The 18,309-nt window shown below is 48.5% G+C and overlaps 1 protein-coding gene across 2 annotated transcripts in view; it reads right to left on the bottom strand.

The window, feature by feature from the left end:
* Positions 1–17,728, bottom strand: part of CECR2 (CECR2 histone acetyl-lysine reader) — a 106,183-nt gene extending 88,455 nt beyond the window's left edge. For both annotated transcript variants that reach the window (XM_065829311.2, XM_065829312.2), the window contains exon 1: positions 17,474–17,728. In XM_065829311.2, coding sequence (XP_065685383.2) covers positions 17,474–17,653 — 180 coding nt within the window. In that variant the 5' untranslated portion in view covers positions 17,654–17,728. The remainder of the gene's footprint in view (positions 1–17,473) is intronic.
* Between the last annotated feature and the right edge of the window lie 581 nt (positions 17,729–18,309).

The raw sequence follows: 18,309 nt of genomic DNA, 5'->3' as shown, positions 1-18,309 counted from the left end.
TATTTGTTGTACAAGAGGGCTCTGCCCAAGATATCAGGCTCTGCCCAAGATATCAGGCTCTGCCCAAGATATCAAGCATCTGCCTGTTAACCAGGAAATCTCACAGAAGAAAACATCACCAAAGTAACTTTGTTCCTGTGCTTCTGAGGAACCCAGAAGCATCACCACGCAGTTCAGCATCTCCTACCCAACCCCTGCTCCTCATCCTGGCCAGGGCTCACACGCAGTGTGGTAACTTTCATGCAGTACATCCAACTAAATCCTCAACATCCAGGCACATCCTCTTGGCTCAATTGGGTATAGCCCTGCTGTTTTTTGGGGGTGAGAAATAAGCACCAAAAGAAAAAAAAAAAAAAAAGAAGAAGAAGATGGGGAACTGCACAGCCCCTGCCATTTGTTTAGCTCAGACAGAACTTCAAGCATTGCTGTAGTTGTCTTGAAATCAAACAAGTGGTTGATAGCACCAATTAACACCTTCCAGCATAACAATACCTTCATCTCATCTCTTCCCATTCTCTCAACAGCTTAACATATTGGCACCTTGAATGGCTTTTCTCCCAGACAGCAGACAAACAGTAACATGGAGAAGAGACAGGAATGAAGGTGTACACAGCGCCCTAGGCATAAGAGAAGCAGTGCAAAGTACTAGCAGTCAAAATCTTACATTAGAAGAAAAATTAGTACTTGACTTGAGACAGTCAAGAGGGTGAAACTAGTATAGAGAAATAATTTCTTCGCTTGTTATTAATAGGTAAAAGTTCAGAAGATTTTTTTAGATCGACCTTTCACCAAATAATACATTGTTCTCTTCGCACAGAGGGGAAAGCCACAGGAGCAATTTAATGAAAGTGGGGGAAATTTAAAACATACCTTCAGATTTTCTTCAGCATAAAGCAGCAATAAAGACAAACAAGTTCTTATGTTTAAGTTACCTCTTTGAGCTTCTTGTATGAACTGAAGTTTACAAGCTCAACCACATGCAACAGCCTTGTATTACAGGAGCACATAAGACTGTTTCTTTAGCACTCCATATTCAGCGTACAGATTGGGTACCACATGGAGCAGCAGTCAGCTCTAGTTAACAAACAAGGGATATCCCAAAGATAAAACTTTGGTCTCAAATGAGACACTGCTTTCTGCAATTGCAGCATAAATCTGAAGTTCATTGACTTGAACCCACTGGACTTGCTCCAAATTAACACTGCTGTGACCGAACACAGCATTATGGCTGACAGGGACAGAACAGGAGCAGAGGTTTCTGTTTTATTCAATATACTGTTTTATTAAAATAATAGGACTCTGGATGTGAGATTCCCAGGATTTAAACCAAAGCCAAGTTTGTGGAGAGGCAACACTTCCTATTAGACCAGCAGCTACAGCAGGAAAAAGTGAGCAGCTTCTGGATTCAGAGCTGGGTTTTTTTTCCCTCAGCACTTGTGCTACCATTTAAAACAATAATAACAAAAAAATAGCCTTGCTTGTAAAGATGTCTAATTACCCTACGTAATGCCACTGCCCATCTACCTTAAGATTCAGCTGGAGGGATATCTGCAGCTTGGCCACATTCCCAACAGGGAGAAGCCTCTGGCTTGGCTCCTCACCAGCCCCGGGGTAGAATGGCTGCTGGGAAAGGAGCAGTAATCCCAAACCGGCTGTGCCAGGCCGCCTTCCACCACACCCCAAGGGCCTTCGCCTCCAACATTGAAATGCTAATCCGACTTCATAAACCCATAAACAAAAACAAAGAGGAGAACACAAGCGGTAAAAAGCCTCCCTGAACTGTGTCTCCAAACTGAATCTCCGGCATTCAGTCTCTGTCCTGCAGAGCATGATTTTGCCCACAGGAGTGAGTCCCACAAGCTCTAATATCAAAATTGCTGGCAGGCAGCGTGTTTATGGTCAGATGCATTTAAATGGCCACTTCTACCACATGCTACAATATCTTTTGTTTCAGAAATCTCCTCAGAAAATAGCTTTTTAATGCACCAACAGACAAGGCACAGACCTGCTAGCCTTGCTTATTGCCCTTTTACAACTGGACACCATCAAATATTAATAATACAAAAAGCTAACTGGCTTGTGCAGCTGGGCCCAACCTTGACTCTGTGTGTGCTGAATGGACTTTCCCCACCTCCCCCCCAGACTCACACTTTTGAGGCCTATGTCTGCCCACTTGCTCACAAAATGGGAACAGTAACTTCCAAGAGATCCTGGCCAAGAGTAGGAGGTGGTTCCTGTAGCTTTAGGTCTGCCACAGGTTGGCATGGGGTGTATAGCTCAGCTGGTGGGGAGAACAGGTCTGGTGGTTTCCCTTGGAAACTGAGATGCTAAATCTCAGGGATCAATTGGGACATGCAATCCCAAGGCTTGCTGGCCCTTCTCTCTGCTTACGCTGCTCTTCTTGCAAACCCTGCCAGGACACCCCCATCTGTAGAGAGTCAACATGACAGATCATTTCTCACCAGCAAACACTCCCTACCAGACAAGAGCACCACAACCACCTAACTACCCTGAAAGCTGCCCTTTTGTTTGCCTTCCTCTCTGTTTTCTTCTGTCTCCTGACCTGTTTTTGCAAGCATTTCAGGCTGCCTGGCATGTGGAAGCCAGATTTTATAGACAAAGCAGCCCCTCAGATATTTATCCCTCCACTGAGGATCAGCGGATTCTGAGGACACTGCCTGCTATCCTTGATTTTCAGGGCAGAGGAAGAGGGCAGATCCAGCAACACGGACCACAGGTAATGGGAAAGTCGATCTACATGCCATCAACGGAGGGGAGGCAATTGCTTACTGGAGTAGCTCAAGCCAGCTGTGGTTAACTTAGGCCAGAAGGTCCAAGGGCTCTTCTTTGCCAAGTTTAGTCTTGGATGACAGCGAAATGTGCTTAATTTGACAGTTTGATTTTAACATGTGTGGGCAAAGTCTAGAAGGAGAAGGCAGCAGCAGCCATGGAGCAGAGTTGGATCATGATGAGGTAGCTTTTTTATTGCCGCAACCCGGTGCTCAGTACTAAAAACAGAAATAAAAAATTATAGATGCTGATTCTTCACCCTAGCAATGAAATAATTGAACACAGCCTGTCTTCTACAGGTAACTGTATTCTCACAAGTTATAAAAATTAGCCCTTTACTATAAATTTCAAGCTCCATGCCATACCTCTAGCATCACAGGATATGAAAGCTTGGGCACAGCATTTGTGATGGAAAACAGGGAAACTTTCTCCTTATTACTCTTTTCACATTTTTAAAACTCTATAATAAAGGAAAGTTACGGCACTGATATGATTCCTGTGTCCTCCTCGAAGTGTAGGAAATACATTGGTATTCCTGTAAGCATGTACAAATGCAGTTCCTCGAGCAGCCACCGAAGCAGTAGAGAGAGACAAGTGGTAAACGCCAAGTTTACTTAGTGGAGTCCTGTCAAATGCATGGAGATGCCCTGGCTTGTTTGGGGCTGTGTGCCAGTGGGGATGGGGGAGAAGGTACACAAGAACATCTTCTCATCTCCACTTGACAGTTTCTCCTGAAGAACTGTGAAGTGCATCTTTCTTTCATAATGCTTTGCTCTTCATTAAGTGATATAAAGCCATCATCTGGTTTACAGTGCATGCCTAGACACAAACTTTCATAAGCCCAGTGCATTCTCTAGGCCAGGGGTGTCATACTCATTTTCACTGGGGGCCACATCAGCCTTCAAAAGGCTGAATTTTATTTTAGAACTGTGTAAATGTAACTACTCCTACACCTATACAGTCCTAAAATTACACTCAGCCCTTTGAATGCAACTGTGAGGCTGATGTGGCCCCCAGTGAAAATGACTATGACACCCCAGTCTATTTGGGGGCAAGATTTGTTGGCAGAGCATTCACAGACATGCTGATCACCTACCAGGTAGGCCAAACACCACCTAAACTGGAGTGTATAACAGTGTGTCTTCTCCACTCCAGGCTCTTAATAAGAAAGGACCACCTTGACGGTCCTGTACTGGCCACTTTGCAGCCATCACCCACTTCTGCTCATAGTCCCCACATTGGGGAAGCTGCCCTCTCCCTTTCATGCAGGTGCACCCCGGGCACACAGGGCAGTGAAGGGTTAATTTAATTAGTTCTCTGTGTGCTCAAAGAATTACAGGCAACTTCATTTAATTATTAAGTAGCCAATCAGGTAATCTCTGTATCTGATTAGCACGCTAATGAAATAATGTCTTCCAGTTCAAAGCTGTCACTCCAATCAGGAGACAGCCCTTCAGCTAGAAGCTGGCCAGGTTTCCATGGGCTCAAAGCTTTGGATTTTGGAGAAGGGATGGGAGCAAGGGGTGGCAACCTTTCCACCTTCCCTCTCATCATCTCTGTTCTGCTGCACAGAACAGTGTGGCTCCTCCTCCCAGAGGGGTGAGTCTCCAGAGGCTCTCTGATGCTCCAGGCAAGTGTCCTGTGTCACCATCACCACACGTCCCCTCTCTCCTGCTCCCAGATGCCCAAGAAGGCTACAGTCAACCAGAGAGCGTCAGGCCGTTAGCACATCGCCTAGGCACTGCCAACTGCGAGTTCTGCTAAATATGTGGGGCATGACTCTGCTATGGTCCACATGGGAGAAGAGTCACACAGCAAAGCCATTATAGCAATAAGAGGAAGCCAGAAACCCTCCTCCCTCCCCCCACACTGCACTCTGCTCCTGTGTCATATGCAGTTATTTCCAGCCTGGGGAAAAGTGCAAGGCAGCAGCTGTCACACGAGGCAAGGACTTGCCCCTTTTAAACAGGGATTTCAGGACTAAATGACCCATTACAATTAACACAGCTGCAAGAACTGGGACACTTCCATACAGAGAGGGGCTTCAATAGTGGGGGAGGAAAGGAAGAGATAAGCAGAGGGTTAGGATTGTACTTCCAAGACCTGGTGTGGAGTCTCCCACCCCTGTGCTTTTTAAGTACTAGCTCAGCTGTCCTCTTCCAACTGCTAATACTCAGGCAGCTGAGCCAGGGTGTGCAGCCCAGCCCAAGCCTGCCACACCATCTCCTCCATCAGCCCCTTACCCACAGGATCACTCCTGCTCAGACCCAGCTCAGAAACATTTTTCCCAAAGAGCAGTACCAACTACTCTACTGAGCAACAGCGGCACGGCTGCTTTTTGCCTAGCCATGCACATATAAACTTTTAATTAACTAGCCCAGGTTTATCAGAAGAGCCTCAGCAGGATGTGGTTCAGCACAACCCAACCATCCCAGCATTTATCTGAGGAGCCCAACAGATGTTGCTGTCCATGCTCAAGCCTGCATTGCTGCATCTGTACATCCTCTACCGCTGGTTTAAATGCTAACTCAGCTCCCACTGCTGCAGCTGCCAGCGTGCCTTTGCAACTCAGGGTGGGCGTTCCCATTTCTGAGCAGCAGATCACCTTTCTGGTGATACTTCCACACTGCCAGCATATTTCCCAGGAAATGAGTGGAACCTTCAGGATGCTCACACCAAACAGCACTAGTTTTAAGTCACCACTCTGAAAACAAACAGAGAGAATCCCCAGAGGAAGCAGAAAAATTGTGAGCAGCCCCCAGCTGGCCAGCCAGCTGGCCGCCTATGAGAACGCTGAAGCGTTGACACTTTTTGTTGACCCTTTTTTTTTCCTAAGCACATCCCATGAACAAGAAACACTACTGCAGAGATGGAAGACGTATCTCCCTCTTTTCTCTTTGCTGACTACAGCCGTTCCAAATGAAGAAAACCAGTTGGATCAAGAAATTCAGGCTTGGACAGCACAATGAAGTATCCGCTAATAATCAATCCTTTCACAGCAGCCTTGCTGCCAACTGGCTATGGACTAGCCAATGATTATAAAAAGTAGTTACTCTTCCAAGGGAAAACAACACAACATCATATGGCAGTCCATGCTCATCCTTTAATTCTAAAACCAGTCCTGTTTACAAAAAAACACAAGTCTACATATCTAACTGCCCATTCTGAAAACAGCCCTGAAACCCAAGGCTGGGTTCCTCCTGCCTTGTGCTTCATTATTCACAAAAAACCCTCCCAAAGTGAAAAAATTGGCATCATTCAAGTTAACAGAAAATTGTAAAAATGCCAAGGCGGGGGAGTTTATTAGCTACCAAAACATTATTGTCACCCCCATATTTCTGGCAGCTACCTCAGGAAGCACAAGCAGGAGAACCTGACACAGCAGAGCTGCCCCACCACTCATTAACCAGCAAGCAGATGCAACTGGAGCCAGACTTAAGTACAAGCGACTGAAGTGGCTACCTGGGGACCCGCATTCCTTGACAGCTCCACGATGCGCATTCCAGTCCCCTCATCCCCCAGCCCTGAAACCAGGTCAGGGAGGCACAACATGACCTGATCTCCACCTCTGATAGCACCAAGCCTGTCCCATCGCCTCTTGCCACCCTTGCCACAGTCAGGCCACATGCGCTGCCTCCCCATCCTGCACAGAGCAAAGACACAGATACCCATCCAGACACGTGAAGGGACTCCCTCTCAATGCCACGGCTATTTGCGGATCAGCCACGATCCAAAACTTCCCAAAATGAGAAAGTCCGGGTGTTTGGCAGGTCAGGCGCTTACTACAGTGAGTAGTTTGTTCCACCAAGGGACTCGTAACACCCTCCCAAATTACACATTGCCCTTTACAGGATGCCGCAGCAGCTGGAATCGGTTCCCTTCTCACATTCCTTAATAAGCACTTCCATCAGAGAGCAGGGTGGATGCAGGGCATCAGCTGCAGTTAATCATAACCAAGAGCTGGGCTCCCTTTCCCCAGGCTCTGTGGCACTATCTACAGTCTAAGAATATCCAGCACCACCCTCCTTGCTGGGGCTGGGGGAGTCAAGTGGTCCGATCTCCCAGGCATTACAGGTCTCCCCTGTTACAGGAGACTTTCACTCTGCCTCCCCCAAGCAGCAGCATTCAGCAGGGCCCCTCAATAGCTGGTTGAGATCCTACAGATCATGGAAAGATAATCCATTGTACTACTAAGGCACTACTGCAGCTGTCTATGGAGAAAATCCCCTTTCAACCAAAAAAAAAAAAAACCAAAACCCACCCTCAAGCCCTTTGATCCTCTCCAACACACAATTATCTTAAGGGCAAAATAGTCTTCTGTGCCTCAGCACCTTGTATTGGGCTGAAAGAAAGGAAATTGAGACTGCTATTCCCTGTTTATTCTACATGGCTGCCCAGTCCAACAACGCAAGCTGCTACACCCTCTTAAGCACCGGCAAGCAAATCCTGATGGATAGATACCTGCATTGCTGGGTGACCAGAGCCTAAGGGAAACTTTTTCAGAGAAAATGTGGGGTTGTTTTTTTTTTTCTTTTCATTTTTTTTTTCTTTTCTTTTAAAGCCTCAATTTCTGAGACAGATTATAAGATTTTGCACTATTTTGTATTTGTGCAAGACTGCGAGCTAGAGTGAAGTTTGACTGATTTCAACTGCATGTTTGGGACTGACTTTGGAAGAAACAATTAAAAGGATCACCATCAACTTCAATTTAAACCTTTTTTAACCAGAATGTTAACTTAAAAAAAATATATAGCAAGCCTTGATATAGTACCAAAAAACATCCCACAAAATCCTTTTAAAGAAGCTGCTAAGGGTTCTTCCCCACATGCCCCCCCTTGCTGCATGACCTCTTGTTACCTGTGCAGTCTCACTCCACCTGCTACCCAGGGTTGCAGTGCGATAAGCACTTCTTTCAGCCGAAGTGTCAGCTATAAAAAGCCCTTCCCCTCTCTGCTGCCTGTTTCCATTCCCATGCCACTGCTTCAGCCATGCTGGTACAACCTTTTGTGCAGATGTGGAGGGAGCTGGCTGGGGGGAACCACTCCTGGTTAGACATAGATCACTTAAAGAAGAAAGTGTTGTGGTTTTTAATCCGGGTGAGCAGTTTTACTGCCATCCGTGATGGGTGGCAGGAGCTGCCGTGGGAAGATGGCTTGAGAATTGATGTCCTTGGGTTCCACCAGACGCTGCTCGTGAGTCCACACTAACAACACAGGGAAAATGCCCACGTGATGTCAAACTCTCCAATAAGGAATACAAAAGTCAGAAAGAAAAAAAAAAAATGTCACTTCTCTAGGGCCCTGAAATCCTATTAATTTCAGAGGTACTCACAACTGCACTTTATACAAGAATTTTTAGAAAACTCATCCAAAAACCCTCAAGAAAGCACTATTCCTTGTGCACATTTCTCCATCAATGACCCATTAACAAGTTTTGAATTTTTGGCTGACTCAACCAAAGGCAACAGGGATGCTGGAGTCTTGGACATGCAGTTTCTATAGAGAGTGCTCACCATACTTGGCCTCTGCAATCGTCCCAAACATGTTAACATGCCAATGCACACATGTGGCCTAGGACCTGCATGGGACAAGACATAATCTTTTTGAGAGAAGGATGCAGAAAAAGAGAAGCCCTGAAAAATACCAGACACAGGAACATGAAGGGCTGCCATCTTCCCTATTCAGACTGGAAACCCTTCTGAAACCAGGACTCACTTTTACTTGCAAGTACAACATAGTTTGCGTTTGAAAATGCATTTTGCTCTTACAAAGCACTCTTAATGTTACTTTTTCAGGGGTCATGAAGCAACTTATGTGCTGGGCTGATAAGGTTAGGGCCTAAGTGAGGTCTTAAATACCACAGGAAAGCATGGAAGGGGTCTTGCTTTCTGGATTTTTTTTCCTTGCTTATTTTTCAGCATTTGAACCTTCCCAGCACACCAGAAGAGGGAGCCTTTGACTCCTCTCCCATGCTCATCATTTGTTTTATATTAGCAACAATGACAAGCTCTATTAAGAGTCAAGCTCTTTAAGTGAACTCTCGCCCTTTGCCTCCTAAAACAAACAAAAAAACCAAGCAAGGAAAAAAAAAAATTTAAAACCACAACTCTCTTTGCCTTGTGTTACAGATATATAAATATTTTTGCTGCCACAACTCCCTGTGTACAGGTCTTCATCAGAAATGAGGGAACTAGCTCTGCCTTCCAACCCTTTGGCTGTGTGAAGCTCCAGCCCCTTTACAGCAGGCTTAACTGGAGAGACAGGGCCAGAGAATTAACAGCTTTACCAATAAGGAGGAAAAAGACCCTCCAGCACTCCTTCTGCATCACCAGCCACAGTAACCAGGACTAAACTAACACTAGAGTTTCAAGAGCCACAGTGGATTGACCCAGCAGCTTATAGCCACCAAGAAAGCACAAAGTCCCAGTGCCACCACAGGACTACAACTGCCCCAAAAGTCCAGCCAGAACCCAGCAGGCAGCTGGGTTAGCACTGGGGAAAGGACTGACCACAGAATCAGAAGCACAACCAGGGCGAGGGCTTGAAAGGGAGCGAGATATTCCTTCTGGCAGCCATCATCTCCCAAAACCAAAGCTTCAGGTTTCACTGCTCCTTTGGCAGCACGTGTGTCCTCCTTCCCACCGGACTGAAGACACCAGCTCAACCACATCAATGTAAAAACCAGACACCCCCATCACCACCACCCTGATGTTGAACTAAGCTATGTTAATAGAGGGAAGAGCTGAACCAGTGAAAGTACATCTATGGCACTGTGTAAGCACACCCAGAGTGAAGAGCTTGCACTGCTTAAATCAGATCAGTCCCAGGACCATGTTAAACTGGTGGCCTGGCCCAGGCAGAAGTGGCCTGAGGACCATGATGCCCCTTGTGTTTCAAGTCGTCCAGTATTGACTTCATGTAATGCCTTCTCCAGCCAGCCCTCAGCAGCCCTACCCTGGATGATACCAGCAGGTTTGGTTTTTTCAGTGTAAAGCTGGAGTTTTATCTAGACATCTATGAAGAGTTTGTCAAGAAGTTGAGCCAGCCCTGAAAAGAGTTGCCATGTTGGGCTGCGAGGCCACCTTGGAGCAAAGCAAAGACCTTGACTACCACCACTCGAGTGTCACGTCATTCCCCTGTCCCCAAGTAAAGGCAGACTTAAAATCCACCCCCAAAAAAGCACAGAAGCACATTCTGGCACTAAGCAAACCACACTAGGACTGCTTTTCCCCATCAGCTGTTTTCTGTGCCTCACACAAAAGGCCGCAAACCCTTCCTAATTGCAGGAGCCCTCCACCTAACAGACCCTGCTCTCGGGGCCCTCCTCCCCAGGAACTGGGGGAGAACTGGGGCACAATAGGAAGGAGAGCAGCTAAAGGGAATAGATCTGTTAAATTAACACATTTTCTGTCAACCAAATCAGCTGCCCCTAGTGCTATTGTTGGTGAAACAATGGAGACCCCAGGAATGGGCACCCATTAAAAGGAACAAGCCTGCTGAAAGGATACACTCTGAGGCACTGCCTTGTGTGTTTAACAGGATTCTCTACTGTAAGGAAGGAGGAATCACTAGGCTGCATTGTTCCCACCACCACAGCAGATGCTGTTGCTTCTGGTAACGAGGAGGGGGGGAAAAAAATATAATAATATATTTTCATACCTACCTACAAGACAAACTTTTAATTTGGGAACTTTTAACTCCCTGGCTATTGTAATTTCTGCCTATAGCCCTTTTCTTGAGGAGATTTTTGCCTCAAAGAAGTCTATGAAAGCATCCATTGCCATTACAAAAGTTAATTCTTCACCCTTCACGCAGGCACTTAACAGATGCCAGGGGCAGAATGGCACAGCTATGCCGGCATTATTTGCAGGGAGAGAAAAACCGCAGTTAAGCGGGTCTACATATAAAGCTGCAACACTTTAAAGGTGTTACTTTTAGCTGGTTTGGCTAGAGGAGATTCCAAAAGGAATAAACTTTTAAGGCCTAATTTAGATGCGCTATGCAGAGGTTTACATCAGCTGCACTGAATTGGTACAGGTTTGTGGCAGTCGAGTCTTTGTAGACAAAGCAAACTGCAAAGTCATATTTAAGTTACTACACAGAGTATTTTTTTTTTCCTAGCAGGGAAAGACTTGATGGCTTTAAATTGTTTCTTAAGCAAGTTCAGCTTAAATCATTAAACCTGTGGGTGCACAAACACATCAGCTAATGCCAGACATGATTTTCAGAGTCAGCTGTGCTAGCAGAAGCAGCAATTGCCACCAACTACTACCACCACAAAAAATCTACAATATCAACCTGCAAGTACTCCATCCAAGTCTCTAGAATTCTTCTTGCATTCCTCTCTCTCTTCAGCCTTTGACTGCTACAGTCATTCCCCAGCTTTCCTGTCACCTAACTCAGATCCATTCAAAATGTTGCTGTCAAAATAACCTTTCGCATCCATTGTTCAGACACCCCTTGGCTGCATGCAGTCACTTCTTGTTTCTTTTCATAGGCTTAAGATAATGTTTTAACTCACATATCAACTTCCTGAACTACCTATTCCTTCTTTTTGTATCCAATTACACTAGAGTCTCATTATATATAATGTAAACACTTGTTAAAAAGTTTAAGATCTACAGTTGGCAGAGATGTGACTTGCATTTGAAATGGAAACTGATATAATGCTTTCCAATTTGCAGACCACTTGAAACAACAGCACCGAGAAGTATCTCTCTTCCTCCCCCTCCATTAATCTCAATGAACCCTAGAGCCTAATACTGACATGTAGAGTGTTAATGATTCTATTATGAACAGAATAACTAAGGCAGCAAAAGTGAAGACCAGCAAAGGGAGAACTGCTGCTGGAACAGACACGGGAACAAGAATGGGGCACTGCTGAAGCAACAAAACCAAATATGGTGGGGATGGGACAGGTAAAAACAATACTAACCCTCCATTGCATTCTTGGTTTTTAAACCTGATTTTCAAACAACAAATACTCAGTCTGCGCCCTCTGCTCTGATGAAGCTGATGCTGCCTAGGGGAAGCAGAGGCATTGTGGAGCAACTGTGGTATACAACCCAAATTCATACACTGGTCCATAAATGAGTTTCTCCACACAATGAGGTGGACACTTTTTCTTTTCAGTATCAAGTCCATTTTTTTTTCAACCGTGTCTACTCAGCATACAGCATCTCTCCCTGCACTGCCAATTACTCTGCCTTTCCTCAGATAATTTGCTTTTTTGAAAGCCAGGAGCTTTGTGCAAGAGTTAAGTTTTAGTGAGCAGATAGATCTATTGTTTGCTCTAGTTTCAGACAGTGCCTTCCACTTTAACATTGCCTACTGCCAACGGGCAAATGGCAAGAGCGACAGACATCCTAATGCCTGCACTATTCTACTGAAAAAGCATTTAAAGTAGCTCAGACTTACCCTCTATGAGTAGAGCTGGCCTGCATGAATTCACTGACATTTTGGTCAGCTTGCTACACCTACTTGTTGCATTGATCTTAATCAGGTTCTAAATTCTTCTGATCAGAAACTACTTGACCATCTCTGCTATCATACAACATGATGAGGCATCAGTAGGTGCTGTACATGCTACTGTAATATAAATAATGGTGCAGTACCAGACCAGAATAGCTACAGAAGAGTGAAGGCTTAGCACCCAAGTACTGTACCACACTGCTTGTGGAATTAACTCTGTACAAACCACTGACAGAACAGGAAGGCTGTGCCATTTTAGTGTCACAGATTACAAGGGATCCACTCAGAGGGCACAGAGCAATGGGCTGCACAAAGAAATTTTAGCAGCATCCAACATGACAGGACAGTGGAGCTTCATATTTGACCATCCTGTACTCACTAAGAAGAACATGTTTTTCAAAGTATTAAAATTCTAACAGTCCTTGAGTTTAACACATTAAAAAATATTTTTGCTTTTAAAGGTCTACCTGGTTTTTTGCACAGATAGAAGGACTCCTGTTCTTTGCTCTCTCCTTCACAGAGCCAGAGCACAGCTCTCCCTCTCCCTATACTCTTCCTCCTCCGGGGAGACCCATGGGAGCAGTAGCAGCCACTGGTTTGTAACAGCCACATAATATTCCTGACAGAAAGAGCCTGTTCGAGAACTGACATGGCAGATAGAGCACTACAGGAGGAAAAAAGGTGGGCAAGAGCAGTGGTGCCCTGTCTGTGGGTGGGAGGAATGTACTTAAAGGTAGAGCCAGAGCCCAAAGCGCTAGGAAGGGGCAAGAGGCAAGGAAAAGCATCTTAAAGAGGAAAAGCATCTTAAAGCTGTAGTGAAGTTAACAGCAGAGGCAATTTGCCCAAAGGCGCTTTTAAAAACCACAGGAAAAGATTTATGTTTTCCTTGTGTAATGTGGCTTTTCCCCCTTTTCCAAATAAACTAAGTTAACAACAATGTTTTGACTATTTTCAAGCACGTTCTTGAAAGTCACCTCCCATCGACCTACCCAAGCAGAAGTTCCTAAATGTTTTAGCCCACAGCTCCTGGGAGCACATGCCAAAGAGCTGGGTGGCCATGCCACGCTGGCTTCTGTCCAGTGTTTTCAAGTCATACTGAAATACAGTTAAAAATATTTAATATTCTCCTAATATTTGTGATGCAAACGATCCCTTCAGCTGCCAGGAGGATATTTCGGTCACAGAAGGGAGGGCACATGGCCAGGAGAGACTTTGTCACGAGAGGTGTCACACATTACAGTCCAGTCTTGAAGAGGGAAACAAATCACTCCCCATCATCACCTGCACTAACTTGGCTGTGGAAAGCATCCTTTTTGTCCATCAAGGCAAGGTCTACCAAAAAACTATGTGCTCCTTATGGACAGACATTCTCCTGCTGGAGTACTGTTAGAGAGGTAAAGACAAATGTACTCAAAGCTGATTTTACAAACCGCTGAGAAAGAAACCACAACAACCAAACCAACACAACTCAAACCCCACTTTCGAAATGGCATGAAAGTTTGGTACAGCAGATGGCCGACAAGGCAGCCATTTAAAGGGGGGGGTAGGAAAGATAAACCCCACCCCGCCCCCAGAAGGCAGAAGTGCTTTCTGCCATCCTCAGAGAGCCACGTAAAAACACGGCGTGAAGCCAAACGCATCCTGGAGCACCCGCTCCTGGCCCACTGAACTTTTGACCCACTGTCGGTAGCTGAACCCCTCCCGAGTCCATCGCCGGGTGATGCTGCGGCGGAGATTTGAAAAGAGGAGCCCTGTGCCTCGTCAAGCGCCTGCATCTGCCAGAGCCAGCATGGGGGCCGGCTGCGCTCACCCCCTCCCTGAACAATGCCCAGGGCCCAGCCTGATGGATGCACTTCTTTCTTTTGGTTTGGACACCCTTTCCCATAGTCTCTGGGTACGCACTGGTCCAGCAAAAAGAAAACAAGACATCTGCTTCCTAGGTTTCTGACATCCAGATGCTGATGGCAGCCCCGCATCTGGAAGCTTCACTTTATTTTGGGTCAATAAGTAGAGGGCAAAAGGTTTGCATTTAAAAAGACAGAAAAAAAAAATTAAAAAAAGGACCTCTGTGCTGCCTCCCTGCACTAAAGCCCACAAACTTCTCAAATACCATCAGCAAATCTGCTCAGCACAGGAGGGACGGGTCCAGATGGCCTGTCATTAGAGCCTTCCAGTTAGCTATGGGCAGACCCCACCAGAAGAAAAGAGAGGAGAGGGAAAAAAAACAAAACAAAAAAACAGTGAGGGAGGGAGAAAAACAAAAGATAACTATGGCTAAAAAAAAAAAAAAATCATGAAACACCCACCAAAACCATATTGGAAGATCAGGTTTTGTCTTGTTTGGGGACTGCAGAGACTAGCGACGAAACCTTAACCTCACCACTCACTAAAATCAGAGGGAGGAAGAAAGCAGGTGATACTTGTTACAAGCAGAATTAAGGTTTGTTTAAAACTTTCAGTTTGTGTAACAACGTTTAAGAGTTTAGCACCAAACTCCCAGGTGGAGATATGCTGGTATCAGAAAAACAAAAAAAACCAACCAACCAACCAACAACACACACACACACACAAAAAAAAAACACACCACCACCAAAACACCACAAAACTGCCAACCAGGATTTAACTTGAGAGCTCAGCCCTCCTAGGAAGAAGAGAATATTCTCCAAGAAGAGCCAACCACATCCAGACCAAGACCATCCCTTAGAGGTACTGGGCAGAGTCAGACAAACATTTGCTGTGAAGCTCAAGGGAGTTTGAGCGTGTCCATCTTCCAGCTGAAACCCTCTGAGCCCAAGATCTCAGTTTCTGCTTCCACACACAAGAAAACAGGTTGACTCAAACCACCTGTTTTAGTTTGCATCCAAATGGACCAGGGCACTCAACCCTGGGTTACCCACAAAGGGCAGTAACTTTTGAGGGAAGGGGTGGTAACTTCTCAAACCACTTGTGTTTGCCACAAGAACAAGTCCCCACAACCACCAATGCTAAAGCAAGAAAACATCATTTGTAGATTAGCAGTTTGGGTTTTTGATGGCTGGCTATGGTTTTATCTCCCCTAATATGTGCCTCAAGTTCTAGTGTTTCCCCAAACTGCTAGAAAAACAGGCACCTTCATTTTATTTAGACACCCCTGAAGCTCAAAGCCCATCTCAGAGACAGCAGTGAGATGGCCAGAATGGGCACCAACATTCCCAGGTCCAAAACCAAGCAGGGAGCCTTCTTTATACAACCAAATAAAGTATACATCAAAAATCACACAGAGCAGTACTCAGCAAAAAAGTACAAGTCCCATCGCCAGCCACCACTTTCACACCATTAACTGTTTGGGGAAGCCCTTTGTGCAGAGAGCCATTCCCAGATATCCCTCAAACCAGTGACAAGGCTGGAACAAATACACCAGGCAAGGGGTAAGAAGACAGTGAGCTTCAAGGAACAGCAAGTTTTGAAACTGCCTGCACTAGGCTGCTAGCACCATGCCGGGGAAGGAGGTTTACTCTGTGCGCCTGAAGATGCCAAGTTCTGACAGCCACATCCATCCTCTCGCAGCATCCCGATTTTAACTGTGACTCCCACCATCCCTCAAAACACCGTCCTTTAAAACTCGATTCTGCCAAGTGCTGCAGGCCATCCACACGCACAAGAGTTTTTTGGCTATGTTTTCAGTGTGCTGCCTCTGCTCTGCAACACTCCCAGCACCAACGTGCATGCACTCCTCGTCCCGGGCATCCCCCCCCAAAAAAAGCAAGGTAATTTGTTCCGAGTGATGTTAACTCCCCCACCCTAAGTGTGCTCCGGGAACCAAAGGGGAGCCCACATTTAGTTCATTTGTGAAGCAAGCCAGATGCTAATTGCCTCCAAAGGTGAAAGGCTAGTGCCTTGGCCCTTTTATCATTGTAAATTCAGGTTCCTTCAAGACTTTGCTCTGCTGGGCCCGGAGAGCCTCCCCCTTTAATGGTTTGGCATCAATAGGAGGGGGAGGGGAGTTCCCTTTCGCAAGAAGTTGCATCATTGAGAGACCTTATCCCCTTTCAAGATTTCGCACCGCATAAGGGATTCCCCCTCTTCAGAAATTCACATCCTGCTCGAGGAGTTTTGCTCTTTAGAGCTTCGCGCATCCCATTGAACTTTTAAGCATCTTTGGAATTCTCATTCACGGGGCAATTACTGTCTTTAAAAAACACACGCCACCACGTTATTCACCCGGTTTATTGCCAACGCGCTGGCAAGAATAGCTTTTCACAGCAAGCACAAAAGGTTTCCTACCAGGGCACACTTCGTTTGTAACATTTGTAGCCAGAGCACAAAATATTTACGGAACATTAGCCACGCATGCGAAAATAAGAATTAAAAAAAAAAAAAAAGGCACAAAAAAGTTACAGAGGAAAATGGGTAAAAAGGTACGAAAGCCGCGTTTTCCCTTCACGGGGGACAGCAGCTGTGGGGAAGGCACCGTCGCTCCCCCGGAGCCGCACAATGAGCGGCGCGGTGCCCCGCGGAGCGGCCCGGCCTCGCTGGGGTGCGGGGGAAACGCTGCAGCACCCGCCTCCCGGCTCGGCGGCGACCCTCCGCACCCCGCACCAGCACCGGCCAGGTGGGGACCTCCTTCCTCCCCCCCCACCTTCCAACAAAAGGGACTAACTTGGGCACAGGCTGAGTGGGCTGGAGACACCCCCCCCCCCCCCCAACAACAGCCGCGGGTACTCCCGGGGGAGGTGGGGGGTTACCGGGCCGGGCCCGCCTCTCGCCGCCACCATTTTGGGCACGGGGGACCCACCGCCGGCTCTGTGCCGAGTCCGTCCCCCCCCATCTTTGTGTGCGGACACCGGCCCGGCGGAACAATGCGGGCCGGCTGCGGCCGGCCCCGCTCCGCCCGCGGCTGCCTCCGCCGGGTCCGCAGCCGGGCACTGGGTTCTGCCCGCAGCCGCCCACCGGCACGGGCGCACCGAAAGTTTGCGAGAGCACCCGAGAGGGACGGGGAAGTTGCTGCATCTGTCGCAAGCGGAGGGGGGACCCCGCGCTGCATCACGCCGCGATCCAGCGGCTCACCGGGGCTGGGGGACATGGGGAGCGGCGTGCGGGACCCACCGGGCAGGAAGAACACAGCGGGGACGGTGCCGCGGCACGAAAACAGCCCGCGGGCTGCGGCGAGACCGGCCGGCGGGTGCCCGGCGGGGCGCGCACCGTGAAGGGGACGGCGGGCGCGGGGCTCTCACCTCGATCTCGAAGTCGGGCAGACGGAAAGCGGTGCGGAACAGCGAACAGAAGTGCGCGATGGCAGGGACTTCCCACCAGGAGCGGAGCTCGTCCAGCGCCACCGCCGCCTCGGGGCCGCCGGTGCCTGCCACGCCGCCGCCGCCACCACCGCCGCAGCCGCCGTCCTCCTCCGGGCACATCTCCCGCGGCCACCGCCGGCTGCCTGCCTGCCGCCCGCTCGCTGCCTCACTCCGCGGGCGGCTGCGTGCCGCCGCCGCTCGGCGCTCCGGCTCCGCCCGCCCCCCGGCGCCACGCCGCTCAGCGGCCGCCCCCCGGCGGCCCCGCGCTGCCCCCTCGCTGCCGCCCGCGCATGGGGCGGCTCGGCGCCGGCGCGGGGGCACTAGGGCCGGCGGGGGCGCTGCTGCTGCCCCTGTCGCGGGCGGCCGCCGCTGCGTGGGCCCATCCTCCTCCGCCTCCCCGCGCCACCGCCCGCACCCTGCAGAGCAACCGCCGCGCCGCCGGGAACAGATGGGCCCGGGGCGGAGCGGGGGGGGGGGGGGGGGGGGGCGAGGGGACCCGGGGGGGAGGGGCGGGGTCCCACGCGGGAGGGCGGGACTAGGAGCGGGAGGGCGAATGGGGAGGTGATAGCGGGCGGAGGGCGGGTCTGGGGGCGGGCCGGGCCTCGGGGAGTGGACAAAAGGCGTGAGGGTGGGGTGGGCGGGGCCGAGGCGGAATCGGGGGGCTGTGCGGCCGTGCACGAGGAGGGGGTGGAGCCGGCGCTCATCACAACAACAGGACCCCGCGCCCCTCTGGCCACGCCTACCGAGGCGGGGCCACCGGAGGGGCGGGCGGGGCC

The sequence above is a fragment of the Patagioenas fasciata genome, chromosome 1 (assembly GCF_037038585.1).
Source record: "Patagioenas fasciata isolate bPatFas1 chromosome 1, bPatFas1.hap1, whole genome shotgun sequence".
Taxonomy (NCBI): Eukaryota; Metazoa; Chordata; class Aves; order Columbiformes; family Columbidae; genus Patagioenas; species Patagioenas fasciata.
This window is presented reverse-complemented; position numbering and strand designations above follow the sequence as displayed.